Source organism: Dendrobates tinctorius, unplaced genomic scaffold (genome assembly GCF_039654945.1).
Source record: "Dendrobates tinctorius isolate UK_male_01 unplaced genomic scaffold, ASM3965494v1 ptg000008l, whole genome shotgun sequence".
In the NCBI taxonomy this organism is placed as follows: domain Eukaryota; kingdom Metazoa; phylum Chordata; class Amphibia; order Anura; family Dendrobatidae; genus Dendrobates; species Dendrobates tinctorius.
This window is the reverse complement of record NW_027361676.1, coordinates 76,494,386-76,516,024: the sequence shown is the minus strand read 5'-3', so window position 1 is coordinate 76,516,024 and position 21,639 is coordinate 76,494,386. Positions and strand designations below refer to the sequence as shown.

Genomic DNA, 21,639 nt, shown 5'->3' with positions numbered 1-21,639 from the left:
ACCTGGTGCTTGGGGACGGGGACTGCATGGACCTGTGTGATTTCAAATGCCAGGGCTGAATTTCAGCCCCAGTCCGTAACTGCAAAACATCATTCACATTGTGATACAATAAGTGTTAGAATCTGTTTAGTTTGTGACTATGTGCCATTTTCTTGTGGTGTTCTGGCTGCTGGTCTTTTTCCTCTGGTGCTGGGTTTGTCAGGTGATAGTATCACTCTTTATTACCCAGCACGTGCCTCCCAGTCCTGGCTGGACAACAGTGTTTATCCGCTTGAGTTCTGACTTGGTGCTTTGCTTTGCCTTCTGTGTGTGTAATTTGTGCAATGCTGTGACCTCTGGTTCTGCTAGTCTTTGTTTCTGTATTCCGTTGGTTTCTGCAGCCTTCTCTGTGTTTTCTATTAGGAGGTGACCCGTTTTTGTGCCCATTCCTTAGATCTTTCAGGGACCCCCTTCCCCCTATCTATAGGTCTTAGCTTGAGATTAACCTAGGATCGTTGGTGGGTCTATTCGCAAGGAATGGGTCGCCCACTCCATCGTAGGGTATCAGCCTAGTCATAGTGCAGGGTCAGTTTTCCCCCCTTCTACCCTAGTCCTGTGTTGCAGATCTGTAACAATAGGCTTTAATTAAAAAACTTTCTGATATATTCTAGTGACTAATCAAAGCTTTTTAATAATTGTTTTTAAGTCAGTTTAAGGGGTAATGTTTCTTCTTGTGGAGAGTGACAAGCCTAGCCTGGCATGTCAGAGTGAGGAGACTTAAGCCAGTCGCCATCTTCAATTGTTCCGTTATCTTGTGACCGCATCTGTGACTGACCGGAAGTCAGAGGTAACGGTCACAAGCTCTCAACGCAAGTCTATGTGAGCCTCCTGGTGGCCTCGTTCTGGCTCTCATAGACTTACATTGAGAAGTGGATCAGATCTAACAGTGGAGTGGAGCAAAATGGCCAAACACAACAGTAAATGAGGTCCAAAGCGGCACAGAGAACATCATATGACAGTAAGCATTTTCCTATGGGTAGGAAATAGGCAACAGTAATACCACTACACCTTATTGTTAGGGGGACTTTAATTGTAAGAGGGGTTGTCTTGACTGAACACTCATTTAAGGCTGGGTTCACATTACGTTTAGGCAGTCCGTTAGACAGGCTGCATTACACCGCGGCATAACGCGGTGTAACGCAGTCCGTTAACGCTGCCATTGCCCTCCATTGTCGGGCGCATCGCGACGCATGCCGTAAAGCAGCACGCGTTCGCGATGTGCCGTCATTCAGTGACGGAGCCTCAGACGTGGGCTGCAGCATCTGAGGCTCAGTCACCGCTAGCGCAGATGAATCATCGGCGCTAGCAGGTATAGCATAACGCGATCGCGTTTTGCTATACCATTTAACCAGCCCGTCAACGCTATGCGTTGAACGGGCTGGTTAAACGCAATGTGAACCTGGCCTAAAGATGTTCCTCCTCTATACAGATTCGGAGGTGTATAAACTTACTCCACTGTTTTTATATGTCCTACTCACTATAAGGATCTAAGTTCAAGGAGACTGAATTTTTGGTCAGAGTGCTGGCTATGCAAAAACTGACCACATGGACAGAAGTGGGACAAATGTTATTCAATTAATCAGTGTTTTTTTCACAGACAATCTGTGAGTGAAAAAATTTTTAAAAAAAATAAAAAAATCGCTGTTCACTGTTTTTTTCAGTATGTCACATGACACTCGCCTATTGAGGTCTATGGATGCGCAAGAAAAAACATTTGGATCCCCTCTGGATCAACTATAAAGCATCTGATTTTTATAGATACACTAATTCTTTAACATACAAACTTCATTTGGTCTTACAAATTTTAATCGATCCAATAGGTAAATTGGATCGATTAAAATTTGTAAGACCAAATACTCAGGCACTCTGTTAAAAGCTTTCAAATTTTATTAGGAAAATTCTTTAAAGTAAGTAATCCATTCAGCATCACAATCACAAGCCCCCAATGTGGGAAGAGTTCCATGGGCAGACGCGTTTTGAACCTAGCGGTTATTAATCCTTGCAGCACTGCTGTTTCCGTGCTCTGAGTCTTGGATATTTGAATGGGTGAGCAGACTTTTCTTGTTTCTTCCTATGTTATAAATTTTAATAACTGCTGATCTATAAGAACGGGTGCCGTATAGATTGTATGTAAAGTTGAAGTCAGAGTAATTGAGGAGTCTGAGGTTTGGCTTAGCGACTCCACAGCCCTGGTGACAAACGAGATGAAAATCGTCCTTTTATTTCTGGATGAAACTCTGGCGATTTTTTTTTTTTTTTATACGTTTGTGTGAACTTAGCCCATCTCCGCTAGAAAGGCTATCGGGCACCAATATAAAATCAATATGCCATAACTGTCTACAATGAGAAAACACTAGTATTGTTTTATGACTGCAGTAATGTGGCAGATAAACCGTACATACTCGCGTATAAGCCGACCCGAGTATAAGCTGAGTCACCTAAATTTTGTCACGGAACACTGGGTAAGTTTATTGACTCGAGTATAAGCCTGGTATGCATTGTCCCCTCATCCCTGTCCTGCTATGTGTGGCTCCCCCCGTCCTGTCCTGCAATATGTGGCTCCCCCACGTCCTGTCCTGCTATGTGAGGCTCCCCCTATCCTGTCCAGCCATGTGCGGCTCCCCCCATCCTGTCCTGCCATTTGCGGCTCCCCCCATCCTGTTCTGCCATGTGCGGCTCCCCCCATCCTGTTCTGCCATGTGCGGCTCCCCCCATCCTGTTCTGCCATGTGCGGCTCCCCCCATCCTGTTCTGCCATGTGCGGCTCCCCCCATCCTGTTCTGCCATGTGCGGCTCCCCCCATCTTGTTCTGCCATGTGCGGCTCCCCCATCCTGTTCTGCCATGTGCGGCTCCCCCCATCCTGTTCTGCCATGTGCGGCTCCACCCATCCTGTTCTGCCATGTGCGGCTCCCCCCATCCTGTTCTGCCATGTGCGGCTCCCCCCATCCTGTTCTGCCATGTGCGGCTCCCCCATCCTGTTCTGCCATGTGCGGCTCCCCCCATCCTGTTCTGCCATGTGCGGCTCCCCCCAACCTGTTCTGCCATGTGCGGCTCCCCCCATCCTGTTCTGCCATGTGCGGCTCCCCCCATCCTGTTCTGCCATGTGCGGCTCCCCCCAACCTGTTCTGCCATGTGCGGCTCCCCCCAACCTGTTCTGCCATGTGCGGCTCCCCCCAACCTGTTCTGCCATGTGCGGCTCCCCCCATCCTGTTCTGCCATGTGCGGCTCCCCCCATCCTGTTCTGCCATGTGCGGCTCCCCCCTGCCATGTGCGGCTCCCCCCCATCCTGTTCTGCCATGTGCAGCTCCCCCCCATCCTGTTCTGCCATGTGCGGCTCCCCCCCATCCTGTTCTGCCATGTGCGGCTCCCCCCCATCCTGTTCTGCCGTGTGCGGCTCCATCCTGTTCTGCCATGTGCTACTCCCACCCATCCTGTTCTGCCATGTGGGGCTTCCCCTGTTGTATGCATGGCTCACAACTCCCCCCAGCATGGCTCACAACTCCCCCAGCTTGGCTCACAACTCCCCCAGCATGGCTCACAACTCCCCCAGCATGGCTCACATCCCCCCGTCCTACTCGCCCTCCCTCGCTGTTTCTTCATCCCTGCATTTCTGTCCCAGCGCTGGCAGCTCCTTCCTGTGTTCAGCGGTCACGTGGTACTGCTCATTAAGGTAATGAATATGCGATCCACGCCTATGGGAGTGGAGTCGTGTGCATATTCATTACCTTAATGAGCGGTACCATGTGACCACTGATCACAGGAAGCAGCTGCCAGCGCTGGGACAGAAATGCAGGGATGATAAACAGCGACAGAGGGTGAGTATTGATGTTTTCTGGAAGCCCCCGCTGGCTTTCTAGGACAATGACTCATGTATAAGCCGAGGGGGGCGTTTTCCGCACAAAAAAATGTGCTGAAAATCTCGGCTTAAACACGAGTATATACGGGTATGCCTGGCTGATAGAAACCCAATGTTTACGTTGGATACCAGCGTGCAGCGTCGCTGATCGCCGGCTCCCGCTGCCACACGCAGCGATGCGCGCTGGCCAGCGGGAGACCAGCGATGAAAAACGGCCCAGGATGATCCAGCACGATCAGTGATACCTGGCGGGGGGGCGGTCGCTGCTGATGTCAAACACAGCGATCTCGTTGGAGAGATCGCAGATGTGTCACAAAATCAGCGATCTCGCCAGCGAGATAGCTGTGTGTAACGGGGCCTTTAGTTTAGGAATGCAGGAGTGAAGAGGTAAAACGTACCTGTGATTACACCCCAAGCCATGTAAAAGCCGGTCTGACAGCTCTCATGCCACAAAATAGGATGAAACTATTTTTCGTCCACATGTCAGTGTAAGGGTAAGTTCACACTAGGCATTTTTTTCATGTTTTTTTTGTAATGCACATTTTCAGCTGTGTTTTACAATACCAGCTATGTCTGAGATCTCAGAAATCTCGTGCATGCACACATTGTTTTTTTGTCATCATTATTTTGTGCTTTGCATGTTTTTTTGCACAATAGAGCATGTCACTTCTGTCTTTTTCATCCATTGACATGAATGGGTGGTGAAAAAATGCTGAAAATTCACAGGTGTCAGGTTTTGCAGCGTTTTTTTCTGCCAAAACCTGATTCTGTGTATTAAGATTTTTTTTTTTTTTTGCACTAAACAAGAGATCAGGTTTGGCTACAGAAAAAAACGCCTTAGTGTGAACTTGCCCTAAGAGGTACAAGGACTGTCCCCATTTTTGTGCTTTGTATCTTGTCATCTACTCTTTCTGAGTTAAGAGAACGGAAAGACCATATAGCTCTGGGAAAAATTAAGAGACCACTGCAAAATTTTCAGTTTGTCTGATTTTTCTCTTTAGGCCGCAATCACACATGCGAGAAACTCAGGCGAGTCTCGCATCATAATACCAGGCACTGCCGCCGGCACTCGAGAACGGAGAGTGCGCTGCATGTATTTCTATGCAGCCACATGATCCGCTCCCGAGTTCCGGCGGCAGTGTCGGGTATTAAGATGCGAGACTCATCCAAGTTTCTCGCATGTGTGATCCCGGTCTTATAGGTATATTTTTGAGTAAAATGTAAATTGCTCTTTTATTCTATAAACTACTGACATCATGTCTCCGAATTTCCAAGCATTAAATTTTGTATTTATTTTCAGAAGATGAGAAATGGTCAAAATAACAAAAAAAAATGCAGTGCTTGCAGACCTCAAATAATGCAAAGAAAACAAGTACATAACCCTTTAGAAACAACAATACTAATGTTTTAACTCAGTAAGAGTTCAGAAATCAGTGTTTTGTGGAATAACCATGATTTTTAATCACAGCTTTTATGCGTCTTGGCATGCTTTCCACCAGTCTTTCACACTGCTTTTGGGTGACCTTATGCCACTCCTGGTACAAACATTTAAGCAGTTCTTCTTTGTTTGAAGGCTTGTGACTATCCGTCTTCCTCTTCATCCACACATTGATTGACCTAGCTGTGTGGCATGGCGCACTGTCTTGCTGGAAAAAACAGTCCTCAGAGTTGGGGAACATTTCCTGAGCAGAAGGAATCAACTGTTTTTCCAGGATAGCCTTGTATGCGGCTTGATTCATATATCTTTCGCAAAAATTAACCTGCCCAATTCCAGCCTTGCTGAAGCATCCCTAGATCATCATCGATCCTCCACCAAACTTCACAGTGGATGCAAGACAATGCGGCTTGTACGTCTCTCCAGGTCTCAGTCTAACCATTAGACGACAAGGTGTTGGGCAAAGCTGAAAATTAGACTCATTAGAGAAGATTACCTTACTCCAGTCCTCTATGGTCCAATCCTTATGGTCTTTGGCAAACTTCAGCCTGGCTCACCATTGCTTCTCATTGATGAAAGGCTTTTTTCTAGCTTTACATGATTTGAACCCTGTCTCTAGGAGCCTGTTACAAACTGTTCTTACCATGCACTTCACCCCAGCTGCCATTTGCCATTTCTTTATTCCTTTTATAGGTCACTTGATGTCTTCCTGTGGTTGCTGAGTGACATTCGAATAAGATGACGATAATCCCAGTCAGTGGAGAGCCGTTTTTGCCCTCTGCCGGTCTGTAGCTTTGTTGTCCCCAATATCTGCTGCTTGACCTTGTTGTAATGGACTGCTGTCTAGGTAATTTTAAGGATATAGGCAACATGACGCTCACAGTATCCCTCTGCTAGTAAAGCCAGAACTGGGCCGTTCTTTTTCTCACTCAAGACTTTACTTTTCAACTCCTTTGGCATGGTTAAAATTTATTTATTCATTCCTATTACATTTGTGATATTACTAGCACTTGTTTTGCCATCCAGCTTGTCCTATTGCAAGAGGGTTGTGAACACCACAGCAGGGTTTTTTATACTTTCCTTCGTCAAATAAAGGTACTTTCACACTAAGCGATATCGCTAGCAATATCGCTATAACTTGTGACGTTATAGCGATATTGCTAGCGACATCGCTGTGTGTGATACTTACCTCCGACCGCTCCCCCGCTGATTATAGCTGATCGCGCGAGAACGTTCAGGACCGCTTCTCGTCGTCAGCTTCCTGCGGCTCTTCCTGTGGAGAGACGAGCGACGAGCGTGGAGCCAGGCAAGAGGACGCAGGATCGCCTAGTGTGACAGGTATGTAGCGACCCCCATCCCCAGCGATGTCGCTGGTGAGATCTGCCTGTTTGGCAGCTCACTAGCGACCACTTAGCGATGTACCAGCGATCCTGACCGCGTCATATCGCTGGTCGGGATCGCTGGTACATCGCTAAGTGTGACAGTACCTTAAGATATGGTTCAGGTGATCGCCTAATCAGAAGCACATTAAGTAGAATGAGGTGTACTCCGGTTGGAATTCAACTGACACTGGAATGGAATAGCTGTCAGACATGTAGAGAAGCTGAAAACTGTGCAGTGGTCTCTTAATTTTTGCCATAGCTGTATATGTAAGTGTGCACATTGTAATAATGTATAATCATTTTATTAAAGAATATATACACATGAAGGATATTCAATAATGAAAAACAATTAAAGACTATTCCAATAAGCAATATTGACACATTACTAATGTCCTCCCAAGCATTAGTCCAATCAATAGATCTGTAGACCGATCCCCAATAATAGGTAAGTCTATTATATTGACATATCGCAAAATATGAATGAAAAAGTATTAGTTGTAAAATACCAATAATCCTGATAAGCAATGCTTCAATCCATGAAACACTACAAGGGCATCTAGTTCACACAACCGTATTTTCTGTCTGAGTGCTGTTCATGGAAAAAAAAAATGGACATCGCTCCGACCAATGTGTACAGTGCAGATTAGTGATTTTTTTTTTTTCACTAACCAAATCTGTATAGAAACAAATTGCAGCATGTACTAGTTTCTTCTGTAAATTGGATGAGATCCATCCATTCCAGCCTGTGGATGTGCCAAAAAAAAAAAATTGGATGCTGTACGGAGCCGCAGTATAACATCCAATTTTTATGGATAACTTGCAGTTCTGTAACATGCAGGGTTGTGGAGTCAGTAAGCCAGCCCTCCGACTCCCACTCCTCAATTTCCTTGACATCGACTCCACCAAAATGGGCTCTGACTACATCTCCACAACTCCAACTCCACAGCCTTGCCAGGGCTGTGGAGTTGGTAAGCCAAACCTCCGACTCCTCAATTTCCATGACTTCAACTCCACCAAAATGGGCTCCAAATCCGCGACTCCGACTCCACCACCCTGGTAACATGGGAAACTGTAAATGATTCATAGATGCTGCTGTAAAAATAAAACATAATGAGAAAATGGCAAATGAAACCAGTAATATTAGTCAAGTAGCTGCTGAGGCATCAGATGGAAGCCAAATGTTTAAACTGTCATGTTATGAACCCCATGTGTATAGCATAGCAGTTTTATCAGGAGAAATAATACAGGAGTTGCTAATTTTTGAGGGCTCAAATCTGCTTTATTAGCAATCTCTCAGCACTATTTGTGCTGGAACATGCACACACTTTCCAGCATGCATTACTCCTGCCCCAAATCGAAAGCCCTCCTCCCTGAATAGAAAACAGTGTGTCTCTATCTCAGCACAGCAAGTGCTTTGGATTAACTTTAAAATTGTCAATTTGGAATTTAGTTTTAATACATTTTCCATCAAATAAATTACATACATTATTAAATGGATCTCTTAGACCTGATGAGACTGGTGTACTTTGACAATCCATGTTAGGATGACTGTATAATGCTAATTTGATATGAGCTCAGGGACTCATAAAATGTTAATTTAATATTAGGAGGGAAAACTTTGGGAAATCTAGGGACAGACCTGCTTTCAGGGGACTGAAATGATAATGACCATTTAAACCTATTTCACATTTCCAAATGTTGGAGGTTCTGGATTGTATGTCTGGTATAAGTCAAGTAATCACATAACAGGTAATAGAATCATTTTGTCAGTGTACCCCTGGATATAGTAGCGTTACACCATAATTTTAGCTTCGTACTCCTGGGAGGTCAGTGCTGGAATGTTTGCTTTTCTCCTTCATTTCTCTGAACGTATTGTTTTAGTCCTATATATTATTTTTTCCTCTTTATACTTTGCTGTGTATCATATATACGGTTAATGTTACTACTTGCTTATGTTAGAAATTCCTGAATAATGGACATTTTTCTCATAGAAATCAGGCAAATGCTCATTTTATGTTTAATAGTCCATTGTTTGAATTACTGAAAGTTGACAGGTTGTTAAAATTGATGGATGGCCTTTTTCCCTGATCAGCATTGTTAGATTTATCACAAGGTGTTTCTGCATCACACACCAGGCGAGTTGTTGCAGGTCCCAGTTATTGTTAGATGATGACGACTTGATTTCCAGCCTAGAGCCATTCCAAGCATTACAACTATGTACAGGCAGAGCCCGGAAAGTCATAATTCATCTTGTTTAAGGGGGAATGAGAAGAAATCATGACTTGCAAGAACCAAGTAAAGAATTATTAACCCCAATTATTTAGCATTCTTATCTCTGTTGCTTCAATGGATTTACTACAGAGTAAAGCAAGAGACTATTTAGGAATTATATTTATGTGAAAAGTACAAAATCCAGCCTTTATTCACCCTAGATATTCATGATTCATCATAGCTTCAGTCATAATTCTGATCGCATCTTGTGAACAAGCCACAACTTTGTAGATAGAATCATTCTAAGGCCGGGATCACACATGCGAGAAACACGGCCGAGTCTCGCATGTTAATACCAGGCACTGCCGCCGGCACTCAGGAGCGGAGCGTCCAGCCGCATAGCAATACATGGAGCCGCACGCTCCGCTCCCGAGTCCCGACGGCAGTCCCAGGTATTAATATGCGAGACTCGGCCGTGTTTCTCGCATGTGTGATCCCGGCCTTACAGACCTGAACGAGCTCTTTTAGTGAGAGGAGAGCATTAAAGGGGGTCGTCTATTATTGGAGAACCCCCTTCTTTACAACTACATTTCCCACCATAAAATAAAAATATATATATATTTTCCGATCCGGTGCTATTTTTCCAATATTGACAGTGCGTCTCCCAGCAGTAAAATGACTTTAGACCGCTGCAGCCAATCAGCTCCGCTAATCGCCTGATGTTTTTTCAGAATTCCATCATGGCGAAAATCCACTCTTATGGAAGAGTAAAGGCTGCATGTGGTCTGCGGCTGCTGCTTGTCACTTAACCGTTGTAGGCAATGTCCGGTGTCTACCGGTAAACACAGCCCTGACACAGGAGGGACGGTGTAGAGTGAAAAAAAGTCTGTAACCGAAAAAAAGTAAACAACAAGTAAAAACACTGTTACATGGAAGGCGTTAAAAGTTAGATCATAATCTCGAAATATAAAATAACCAGTTATTTCGAAAGGTTGTAAGATTATTTCTTTATATGCAGGAGAATTCGAGACTTTGAGTTCAGTGCGGTCATAGGATTTTGACAGATATTCACGGCTTTTGCTGTTTAGGAGATAATGAGAATAAGTTTGTAGAGGATCAAAGAAAATTTAAGAGAAGTGGGTTGTGAATAAGGACAGGGGGCTGATAGTTTTCAATTCTCATTATTTGCTATAGCCCGAGGCACTGCTACACTTGACCCAACTTGAGACTCTCATGAGTGATCACATTGAATTTTTCCAGACTATGCAGTAGGTTAGTATGATGTTTGATGTTGGTGGGTAATGTGGAGTATGTCATGTTGTTCACTATTGTTTTCCGCAATCAAGAATAGAAAAAGGGGAGACAAGCGCACATAGAGTAACAATGTATTAAAAGTCAAATTGGAGGGTTAGGGAGTTGCTCACCTGATTGAGTTGTGCATGTCATAACTCCAGTAGATGTCCATAGATTATTCAGCTGCTGCAGTCACGTCTGCCGATAAAAGGATCCTCTTCTTCCTGTAGATTGAAAAGAAGTAGTAGACAGACGTCCTGGTAGACCGCGCTGCTGTGAAAAAATAGCAGATCCATGTGTGTTAATATTTAAAATAGCTTTTATTAATGCATTTCAGGTTTCTCAAAACTGCAATCTACCTACAAAACTATAGCTCACTTTTTACAAAGGGTTCAGTACAAACCTGAATCGAGTTAATAAAAGCTACTTGAAGTATTACCACACTTGGATCTACCATACTTTTTTTTTCACAGCAGCACGGTCTACCTGGTCGTCAAACAATCACGAATGGCCTCTACATGGATTCACCCAGCTGTTTCTGCAATTCCATTTCTTGGGATGATAATATACATTACCAGCTCAGTGGCTTACTGTTTTTTTTTTTCAACATGTGTGAAAAATAAAAGCAGATTTTCGAGGTGTAGGAGGAAAATCATCAGTAGGCTATTAGTGAACTCTGCCATTATTTTGTATTGCCGTCCTCCTTCCTCGGTTTAATCCTGCATGATTGGCATAAGCTGTATAAATCTGAACAGTTTATGCTACTTCTCCTAAACTTGGATATTCAGTAATTTACCGTTCTACTTCTTCCCTAATTGCTATAACTGAATAGTGGTGCCTAGCTGAAAGAGCCGACATTCTGTCCCGTTTTTTACGATATAAGCTGAGCGTGCAGCGTAGGTCAGGGCTGTTCTTTAGAGCAGACGTTATATTTATGAACCAGAAATTTCAGGATGAACAGTTTTATAGGGCCAGCCATGAATTAAATGATATATGAGTTCTGTACGGATGATCAATAATCCATGTTTTATCTGTTGATGTAGACTATGGGAGCCTCTTTGAATATCTCATCGTTGTATATTCAGGAATGCTTTATTAAGCTTGCACTTTTTCTGTGCACCAATTATAGAACTATTATCCTAAAGTTCTGACACAGAGGCGGCAGGATGACAGGAATAAGCCATGCTATTAAAATAGGCATAAATGGGATGACAGTGGAAGCTGTCTGCTCTCTTCGAAAGGATTCTGCGGACTGGAAGTAACATGCTGAATCGAGAGGCAGCTTCAGTTGAGATTCTCTAATTGCATCATCTCTTCCCATTTATCCGTGTAACATGCCTGCTGACCATTTCTCTGGGCAGGAACAATCACTTCTCCTTTGAAAAATTGAGGCTCTTTCCTCCTCAAAATCTCCGTTGACATATTTCAGATAAAAGCTTTTACCATTTTGTCTTTAAATAAACACCTTTTGACTCTCTGCTAAATGATCTACATGCAAGGATTGGGAAAATCTATCAGCCTAGGCATGTTTTATAGTTGGGTAGCAGTGATCCAACAAAAGCCTCTGCTTTTTGTGAAAGTAGTTTAATTAGCTCAAACGAGAACATTGCGAGATGCTTCACTGCCCGATCTCCCCTATAAGCTGATGGGTAATAACAAAAAATGGATCTAGAGAACTTTCTCGGAAGGGAATGTAGGTAGTGGTTAATTTAATCTTGGCTCCTTTTAGAGGGACCACGCAGAGTTACGGCTCCGCGAGGAGAATAGTGTTAGCAAGTTCAATCTGTTCCGATGAATCTAATGGGTTGATTTTGTCAACACTGTTATTTCCTGACTTATAAGCGACACACAAGCAAAACCTGATCCTAATGATGAGCCAGACGCAACGTCACCGCTCACAGTTCTCAAGCAGCAGATGTGACAGATCATTCAGACATTTCTATTAATTACATAATAATACCACCAAAAATGTTGCATCAAGTGTAAAACCAGACAATCACTACAGCTCTTCTGTCTAATAACACTTCTCCCAACTGTTCCGATACCAGATGTACAACACCACATCTGCAGATATTCTTTTAATGTGGAATTATTGGGTAGTTTCATGTTGTTTTCAGGGCAGGATTGGAATGGAATAGCAGTAGTACTGGTCCTTCATAAGGCAGATCCATTCACCCTCTTACTAAAGCCTATGGAGGTTACAAATTAGGAACAGTTGCTGCTTTATCAAGGGGCAACCCTATCCAGAAATGACCCCATAAGACCCCCTATACATATTAAATGCCGGCCAAACACATCTATTATGTATGGTGATTTCCTAACTGTCCTCTGGCAGATTATGTTGGGGTCAAAAAGGATCACATAGCTGGCATTTGATAGCTCAATCCTTTTGTTTAGCAGGGAGAAGTTAGATATGTCTATAGGTTCGCTACACTAAATGGCTGCTGATCAGCTGCTTGTCTGCTGATCCGCGGTTTAATAGCCTTTTACATCGGCCAATCATTCTTCAGATGCTTATTGAATGATCTATTACAATAGTCTACCATTGTTGTCGGCAGCACAGGTCCTGTTTACATAGCACAATGTGCTGCCAAGGATAGTGGTCTTTTGTGCAGCACCAAAGATTATTTCACACGACGGGCAAATGTTCTGCTGGTTTGTCTGGTGATTGTCAGCCTGTTTAAACTGCAAGACTATCCTGAAACAAACATCCCTTTGATGCTAATCTTGCAACGTAATTGGAACTTAAAGGGAATGTCTGAAGGGGGATTTACAAATAGCAATATAGCTAGCAATATCGCTAAAGCAGGGATATTGCTAGCGATATCGCTATGTGTGATACTTACCTCCGACCGACTCCCCCGCTATCTGTTGCTGATCGCACAAGATTGGCCGGGTCCATTTCTCGTCGGGCGCTTCCTGCTGGCGCAGACGAGCGACGTGTGGACGCGGGCGGGAGGACGTCAGCATCGCTGCGTGTGAAGGGTAAGTAACGACTGCTGCTGCGTCACTGCATCGCTGGTGAGATCTGCCTGTTTGGCAGCTCACTAGCGACCGTTTAGCGATGCACCAGCGATCCTGACCGGGTCGTATCGTGGTCGGATCGCTGGTGCATCCCTAAATGTAAAGGGGCCTTTAGTCAATTCATGTTGCAAGAATCCGCGCCTGACTGCATAATTGTAGCTCAATATGTTTTTCTCTAAAACGCTCTAGCATTTCCAATAAATCACTGCAAAGAAACCACAAAAAACTTTTCAGATCCAATAGTAGTGTGATATGCACTCATGCAATAATGTTATGGCCATCCAAGTAAATAAGTAGGCATTCAAAACAGGACTCTCAGGTGCTCAACCAGTGTAATCATGCATAGAAATCTTGTACAGAAGAAAGATAGGTGGCACTCAATGGTCTCAGAAGTCCATGCTTTTATTAATGACAATTAAAACATGATGGCAGGGAGAATGGGAACAGGAGTCTGCGAGAGATGACGACTGTTTTGCGCCATTGCGCTTCTACGGGTCAATCAAATCTTCTATTCAAGATTTCCAATAAATCAGTTTGAAGAGCCAACAAAGAACTATAGCGAGATACTTGACTAGTCTCTTGCACCACTGGCTGACTTTTCCACGTTCTTTTCCAGGGGATGACAACCTGTGTATGCACACAAGCCAGCCGGGGAGCTGCCAGACTGGTCAGGTCTCTCCCTGTAGTCCCCGGTCAGATCTCCAAACTGTTTTCTTTAAGATGCCAGAGTGTTTTAGGGAAAACCATATGTGGCTGCAGTTGTGCAGCCAGGCTCTGATTCATACAGTCCGAAATTTGGGCAGAATGAATCGACGGACATGTTCATTTTAAACCTCTCTCATAGAGCACACAGGAAAGCTCAACCAAGTTTTCCTGTATATGGGTGAGTTTAGAGAGAAAAGTTGTTGGCATTTATTTAAAGTGTAATGCACTTGTCCAGGCACAGCATATTGTCATGGGACTCTGGGACTGGAGTAGATGGACCTGGAATTGGATAGGTGAGGGGTTTTTGGATTGATTTTTGTGTTTATGCTTCTCATTGGTATGGAGCTATTAGGATACGCCTTATGACATTGGCTACTCCCAGTATAGTAATTGAAATCCTGGCATGGTTTAAGCCAGGTGTTTGACTTTTGGATCCCTAAGGAAGCATGCTTTAAAAAAGGGGTGGATCTACGTTTGTGGATTTGTGGATGCCATTGCCTTTCTGAAATCTCTGGGTGGAGGGATATGATGCCCGGTTACTCCTGGTAGGGACTATATGTGCCATTCCCCTGGTGAATCAAGGTGTTGAGGAAATGCATCGGGAGGCACACAGGGTCAGTCCAGGGCTGGCTAGTTGTCGGGGCTAGCTGTGGACTGCCCCTGTAAGGGCGGAAGTCTCTGGGTGCCAGGATCAGTTTAATAACAGGGACTGACAGAGATAATACTGGGACCCTCTTTTGGAGGCCGCAGAGAAAGAAGGAATACAATATCTGGTGAGATTGTTCCTTTTTTCTGCACCCTCCAATATATATGTGGCAAATAGCCAGTTACTGTATTTACATGCTATGTTTAAGCAAATGTTAGGTTAGCCCTTTTTGACAAATGCCAAAAATATTTTCTCCCAAGAAGGGATTTGGGCTCCTTGCTAATATATACCATTCATGATTTTTTCATATGGTGTGACGAATGTCATAAATATTTCTTCCCAAACAGGGAGTTGAACTATCTGGTATATTTTAATTGTATTGTGTGTGGTGGTATCACTGTTTGCTCATAATTTTATAGAGGTGTTGAATCTCTTTTTAGGGACTGACTAGTAAAAGTTAAGCTTTAAAACTGCACTATTGCTAATTTTCCTGATTTTACTGCGGAATAAATGGTGGTGGGAGATTATATGAAGTATTTCTCTCGCTTTTTATACCGATGAAAATGAAACCACTTTCTGACAAATGATATTTCTCAGGACAGAAGAAGTGAATACAATTGTCCATAAAATATGTACGGTATCTTTATTAAGTAAATAATTTGCCTAAGTAGGATAAAATGGTGCCTCATCAAAAGGGGACTCGGGGGGGGGGAACCTGGGCGTTACCAACAGAGATGAGCGAATTTGTTTGGATTTTGGCCCCGAATCTGATTTTGACACATTCGGGCCATAGTCGAGCACTATTAGGGCCAAATGTATGTCTTATGTTCGGTTCCGAATTTCTACTCCCATTGACTCTAATGAAGTTCGGCTGTGTTCGACGATTATTGCAAAAACAATATTCGGATCCAATCGTATTCGGAACCAAATCCGAACAAATTCGCTAATCTCTAGTTACAAATATAATGCACATATATAGCAATATTAAGGTAAGCAAATAAGTGTCAGCCATATAATAGATTATCACTAGCTACCAGTAGTTAACTCAATCAATCATTAGTCTACTTCCAATGGTGAAGTTGCAGCTGGCAAAGCAGTATTTATGTATAAAAATACAGTATGTCTGTATATATACAGTACATATACAATGGTGTATGTGTATATACATATACAGTGGGGAAAAAAGTATTTAGTCAGCCACCAATTGTGCAAGTTCTCCCACTTAAAAAGATGAGAGGGGCCTGTAATTGATATCATAGGTAGACCACAACTATGAGAGTCAAAATGAGAAAGCAAATCCATAAAATCACCTTTTCTGATTTGGCAAGATTTATTTTTCAAATTATGGTGGAAAATAAGTATTTGGTCACCTAAAAGCATGCAAGATTTCTGGCTCTCACAGACTTGTAACTTCTTCTTTAAGAGGCTCCTCTGTTCTCCACTCATTACCTGTAGTAATGGCACCTGTGTGAACTTGTTATTGGTATAAAAGACACCTGTCCACAACCTCAAATAGTCACACTCCAAACTCCACTGTGGTGAAAACCAAAGAGCTGTCGAAGGACACCAGAAACAAAATTGTAGCCCTGCACCAAGCTGGGAAGACTGAATCTGCAATAGGCAAGCAGCTTGGCGTGATGAAATCAACTGTGGGAGCAATACTAAGAAAATGGAAGACCACTGATAATCTCCCTCTATCTGGGGCTTCACGCAAGATCTCACCCCGTGGGGTCAAAATAATCACAAGAACGTTGAGAAAAAAATCCCAGGACCACACGGGGGGACCTTGTGAATGACCTGCATAGAGCTGGGACCACCGGAGCAAAGGCTACCATCAGTAATGCACTACGCCGCCAGGGACTCAGATCCTGCAGTGCCAGACGTGTCCCTCTGCTTAAGCCAGTACATGTCCAGGCACAACTGAAGTTTGCTAGAGAGCATTTGGATTATACAGAAGAGTAATAGGAGAATGTCATATGGTCTGATGAAACCAAAGTAGAACTGTTTGGCAGAAGCAAAACTCGTCGTGTTTGGAGTAGACAGAATGCTGAGTTGCATTCAAAAAACATCATACCTACTGTGAATCATGGGGGTGGAACATCATACTTTGGGGCTGTTTGTCTGCAAAGGGACCAGGATGACTGCTCCGTGTGCATGAATGAATGAATGGGGCCATGTATCATGAGATTTTGAGTGCAACCTTCCATCAGCAAGGGCATTGAAGATAAAATGTGGATGGGTCTTTCAGTATGATAATGATCCCAAGCACATCACCAGGGCAACAAAGGAGTGGCTTCGTAAGAAGCATATGAAGGTCTTGAAGTGGCCTAGCCAGTCTCCAGATCTCAACCACATAGGAAACCTTTGAAGGGATTTGAAAATCTGTGTTGCCTAGCGACAGGACGAAAAAATCATTGCTCCAGAGGAGATCTGCATGGAGGAATGGGTCAACATAACACAAACAGTGCGTGCCAACCTTGTGAAGACTTACAGAAAATGTTTGTCCTCTGTCATTGCCAACAAAGGATATTCTGTATAACAAAAATATTGAGATAAACTTTTGTTAATGACCAATTACTTATTTTTCCACCATAATTTGAAAAATAATTCTTGCCAAATCAGACAAGGTGATTTTCTGGATTTGATTTTTCATTTTGACTGTCATAGTTGTGGTCTACCTATGATATCAGTTACAGGCCTCTCTCATATTTTTAAGTGGGAGAACTTGCACAACTGGTGGCTGACTAAATACTTCCCCCCCACTGTATATATAGGTATTACCGTACTTGAGTAAAGTCTGTAGTATCCGCAATATATACATTCCTCCACCCCGACATGCGTTTCACCCTGCTTCTTCTGTGGTCAGTAGGGGTGCAAGGATGTTGAAACCTCACTGCTCTGATTATGACGAATACTCCTTAGCACAACCCTTTTTAGGCAGATTTAAGTGGGTAGATTTCTGGCCATAGTGATCTTTGATTGATCATATCACAAGTTTATCAGTGGTAATTTAAGGCCCTTTAAACACATGTAAAATGGCCTTTTCCTTAAACCTTCCCTTTTATGATTCCATACATTTCAACTCCTAAGTTATTGAGACAGTTAGAGGAGTCAAGAAATCATCATCCGTGAACAGTGGTAGTGGATCTTCACATAGATCGTTACCATAATCATGTATAGGATTACTGGCATGACATGAATGAATTCATAGGTGCTACTGGGGAGGGGGGCTCTTGAGATTCTGTGGGACACAGTGAAATCTGTGATCTTGAAAGCGCCACATAATTTCTTGATTATATCTTTCATTATATATACATTATGTTGACATTTCTAGTTAAATTTCTAGTAAATTTTAATGTCAAATGGAGTAGAGTTAAAATTTGGGCTCTATATCAAAGAGGTCCATGCTTGGCTGACTTTCCACTAGTATAGCTATATGACTACTACAATTACTGGAGCATTTGTGGAAGATCTTTGTATCATCACACAAATTTGTTTTGTTCTTATTGCCCTTGGTGATATTTTCCAGATCTGATTGTAGCCAGTACATAAAGCAATACAGATCTGTGTTGTATCAGAAGGTTCAACATAAACTGCTCCACATATGACTGGATAGCCGAGGGGAAGAACAATGGCCTGGAAATTATATCATAGTCCAGTCCACACTTTTATTAAAACCACTTGGAGAAAGAACACTGCAGACAAGATGTTGCCAATGTGTTGCCGTTGTGTGCCAGAGCTCATGCCCGTCTGATAAATCCTCCTAATTCATTATTGAATAGGACTGTGACCTAGTCCAAGCCATGGAGAAACTCCCCTGTATGTTATGTAATATGCAAAGCCCTGAATCCTATAAAGACTTGATTATTTCGCATGAAGAATTCATATTATGTAGGGTTTTTTTTTTGCATCTTGGATTTGTTGGAATCCTAATGAACTTTTTTTTATCTTTTTCCTGGCGAGGGACCATGAGATTGGCTCTTTCTATACTGGTGTGAACTTTCGAACTCTTAGCACAGATATCCATAAGGATTCACTTTATTCCGTTCTCTTACTTAAAGTCGCATTTGGTCTCATTCCAAAAGTACTTGAATTATCTAAAATATATGACAGCGTTTTAAAAGTATCAACCATAATGATAATCCATATTGCTCTGGTGTTTAAGCAACACCCCAAATATCAGAGATGAGTCACTTTGCCTCCCAGGTCTGTTAATATGTTTTCATTAGCATCGCTTTATTGCCGCATTGATGGATTATACTTTGTACTTTATATGTGTTTAGTGCAATTAGAAATTGAAAGATGCTTAACCTTAAGTGCTGAAATCTCCATTAACCACGCACTCTATCTTTTTTTAATATTCAGGTATTATACGGACTGCGGATAATCTTGACCGTGAAACGACTCCTCATTACTGGCTGACTGTTTATGCCACAGATCGCGGCGTTGTTCCCCTCTCATCATTTATTGAGATCTACATTGAAATTGAAGATGTCAATGATAATGCACCACAAACCTCAGAACCTGTGTATTACCCAGAGGTCATGGAGAACTCACCGAAGGATTTATCCGTTGTGCAGATTGTTGCTTTTGATCCTGACTCCAGTTCTAATGACAAGTTGACTTATAAGATTTCAAGTGGTAACCCACAGGGATTTTTTGCAATCAGTCCAAAGACAGGTATGTGAAATCCATTTTTTTCCCGCATCAAATCCATTAAAATCGATGGTTACAAGACTGCGAAAGGACAAAACAGGCAATCTAAAGTGGTTTATAAAAATAATCTAAATTTGAACTTTCAAGCAACCATGTCTATCGGTGAAAGGCTGTCATTAGAATAAGATGTGAATATGTGGAAGCAGGAGACCTTACAATAAGTTGTTAAAGACTCGTCTTTTTGTGTGGACACAGTGAGAGGATGTAATACCATATACAGACTTTACTCTCCGCAGCGTTCTGCTTAGTGATCACTGTAGAATAGGCGATTATCTTCAGAAAGTATCGAATTAGAATGCTCTCCTTTGTGTGAATTAATAGGATTTAAAAAAAAATCGGAGAATACGACTGTAAAAATCCAATGAGGACTATCCATCATCATTTTGCTGGATGGCACTTGTCCACATGTTATTATATGGGGCCCTGCACATGTCCGATATTTTGTTCCTCAGACCTAGTTGGTCGGAGGAAACAACCTCAGCATTGACGATTTGCCGTGGACAATCGGATCGCACTCACCCATTCAACTGTTTGGGTCTGTGGAAAAATTTGGGCTAAACATCCGAGTGTGGTCCAATTTTCACGGACTGACAAAATAGAAAAGGTGGAGAAACTTTTTTTCTCTCCACCTCCGAGAAAGTCTGATCATACTCTGATCTGAGTTTGATCATAGTGTGATTGGCATAATCAGACCGATTTTCTTAGATGAGCCAAAAACGGTTGTGTGACCTTCACTTTAGAGGGGTTGTTGAGTACCCCTCCTACCCTCACAAACTAACATTTCTCAACGTCTAATGTCAGATTGAGCCGAAGGAAGAGGAGGAACTGCACGACCTGTAGGACAATTGGTACAAAAGTGTTTCTTAATTTCAATATTAATATGGAAAAAGCAAATAAGACAGACCTTTAGCCCAGTCTGCTATATTGCGTCTGTAATAGACACATTAGACACGTGATGTGATGAGATTTTACCAATGTGTTATAGCCAATGTGATTCCATCCATCCATATTGTATGTTGCTGCAGAGGCGTAATAGACAGTTGGTCTCGCTGCATGGTGACATCTCTTCCTGCCCTGTGCCAGCAATGATGATCAGGCAACAGTCACACGGCTCCGCCATATGGTCTATGTGTGTATACAGTATATCTAGTCTCATTTTATACTGGTAAAACTTTTGACCCAATATAAAGTACCAAGACATGGAACAACTATTGGCCATGTTGGAATATGTCCTAAGAATCGATTCCCCTCTGATGTAATATAATAATTTGAGAAGTACAGGATAGCATACTTCACTTTTTGAAATAAATTTTATAAGTAGTCACTAAATTTTCACTTTAGAAAGAAAAATGAAACAAATATTTTCTACTTTCTACTATTAATAGGGAAGGAATTATGACACTAGGTCCTAATAGAATCTCTGGACCAGCACAGTTTTTCCCACCAACAATGTCTCCTATCGTTTATTGAGCAATTCATGTATGTGGCAAAGGGGCATTTAGGCAATGTCCAGTAAACTATCACATCCCCTGGACAAACAAATGCTGGTGATTTACCTTCCTTATCCTTACAGACAAATTCAGTGCTCCACTCAGAGACCACCTCCACAGGTAGATAAATTGCCTTTGAAGAGCCTTGATCTTACAAGTAGCCAGTGAATCAGTGCTGGTTTACTTGACTATATATACATTAGTGATTTATGTATATTTTGTAAGTATAGCCGATTCCTGATGCATTTACAATTATAAGGGCTAGGCAGGTGCACATTTACATGAGGTTGTGCCAACGACCAATGATAACTTTTATGTAAGCAACAGAGATGTGATGCAATTGAGCAAACTGAAGTTCATCTTTTAATCATGGGACATGAGCAATGAATGGCACAAGCGATCATGCTAGGGGTTATTGCACCAATTATCACCTTGTAGAGCCCATTACTGAGGATGATATTTCTTTATCATCATCTTGCTATATCATACTTGCTGTTATGAAAATAATCTTGGCTTTCACTGTCCTCCTGGTGAGCCTTTCTAAGGCACCGATTTGCATATAATGCAGAATAAAGCCATCATACACATTAGCCCAGGTGTGGGCAACCGGCGTCTGAGATCGCAGCAGGTGCGATGATGTCACTACATCGTGCCAGCTATGCCATAGTATACAGCGCAGACTGCAACTGCGGGGGGAATGGGACGAGGTGTGTCATATTTTTTCCAATTTCTCTTACAATTTACTGCCGCGGGGTCTAAGTGAGGCTGTGTGGTGCACATCATACTGTGCAAGGAGGCTAAGTGGTGTACATTGTACTGTTCATGGAGGATGAGTGGGGGGA

At 42.7% G+C, this 21,639-nt stretch overlaps 1 protein-coding gene across 6 annotated transcripts in view; it reads left to right on the top strand.

Moving 5' to 3' along the window:
- Positions 1–21,639, top strand: part of FAT1 (FAT atypical cadherin 1) — a 331,353-nt gene that overhangs the window by 126,348 nt on the left and 183,366 nt on the right. For all 6 annotated transcript variants that reach the window (XR_012232847.1, XM_073578882.1, XM_073578892.1 and 3 more), the window contains exon 3: positions 18,957–19,271. Coding sequence is in view for 5 of the 6 variants with exons in the window: in XM_073578882.1 (XP_073434983.1) it covers positions 18,957–19,271 (315 nt within the window). In the remaining variant the exon portion in view is untranslated. The remainder of the gene's footprint in view (positions 1–18,956; positions 19,272–21,639) is intronic.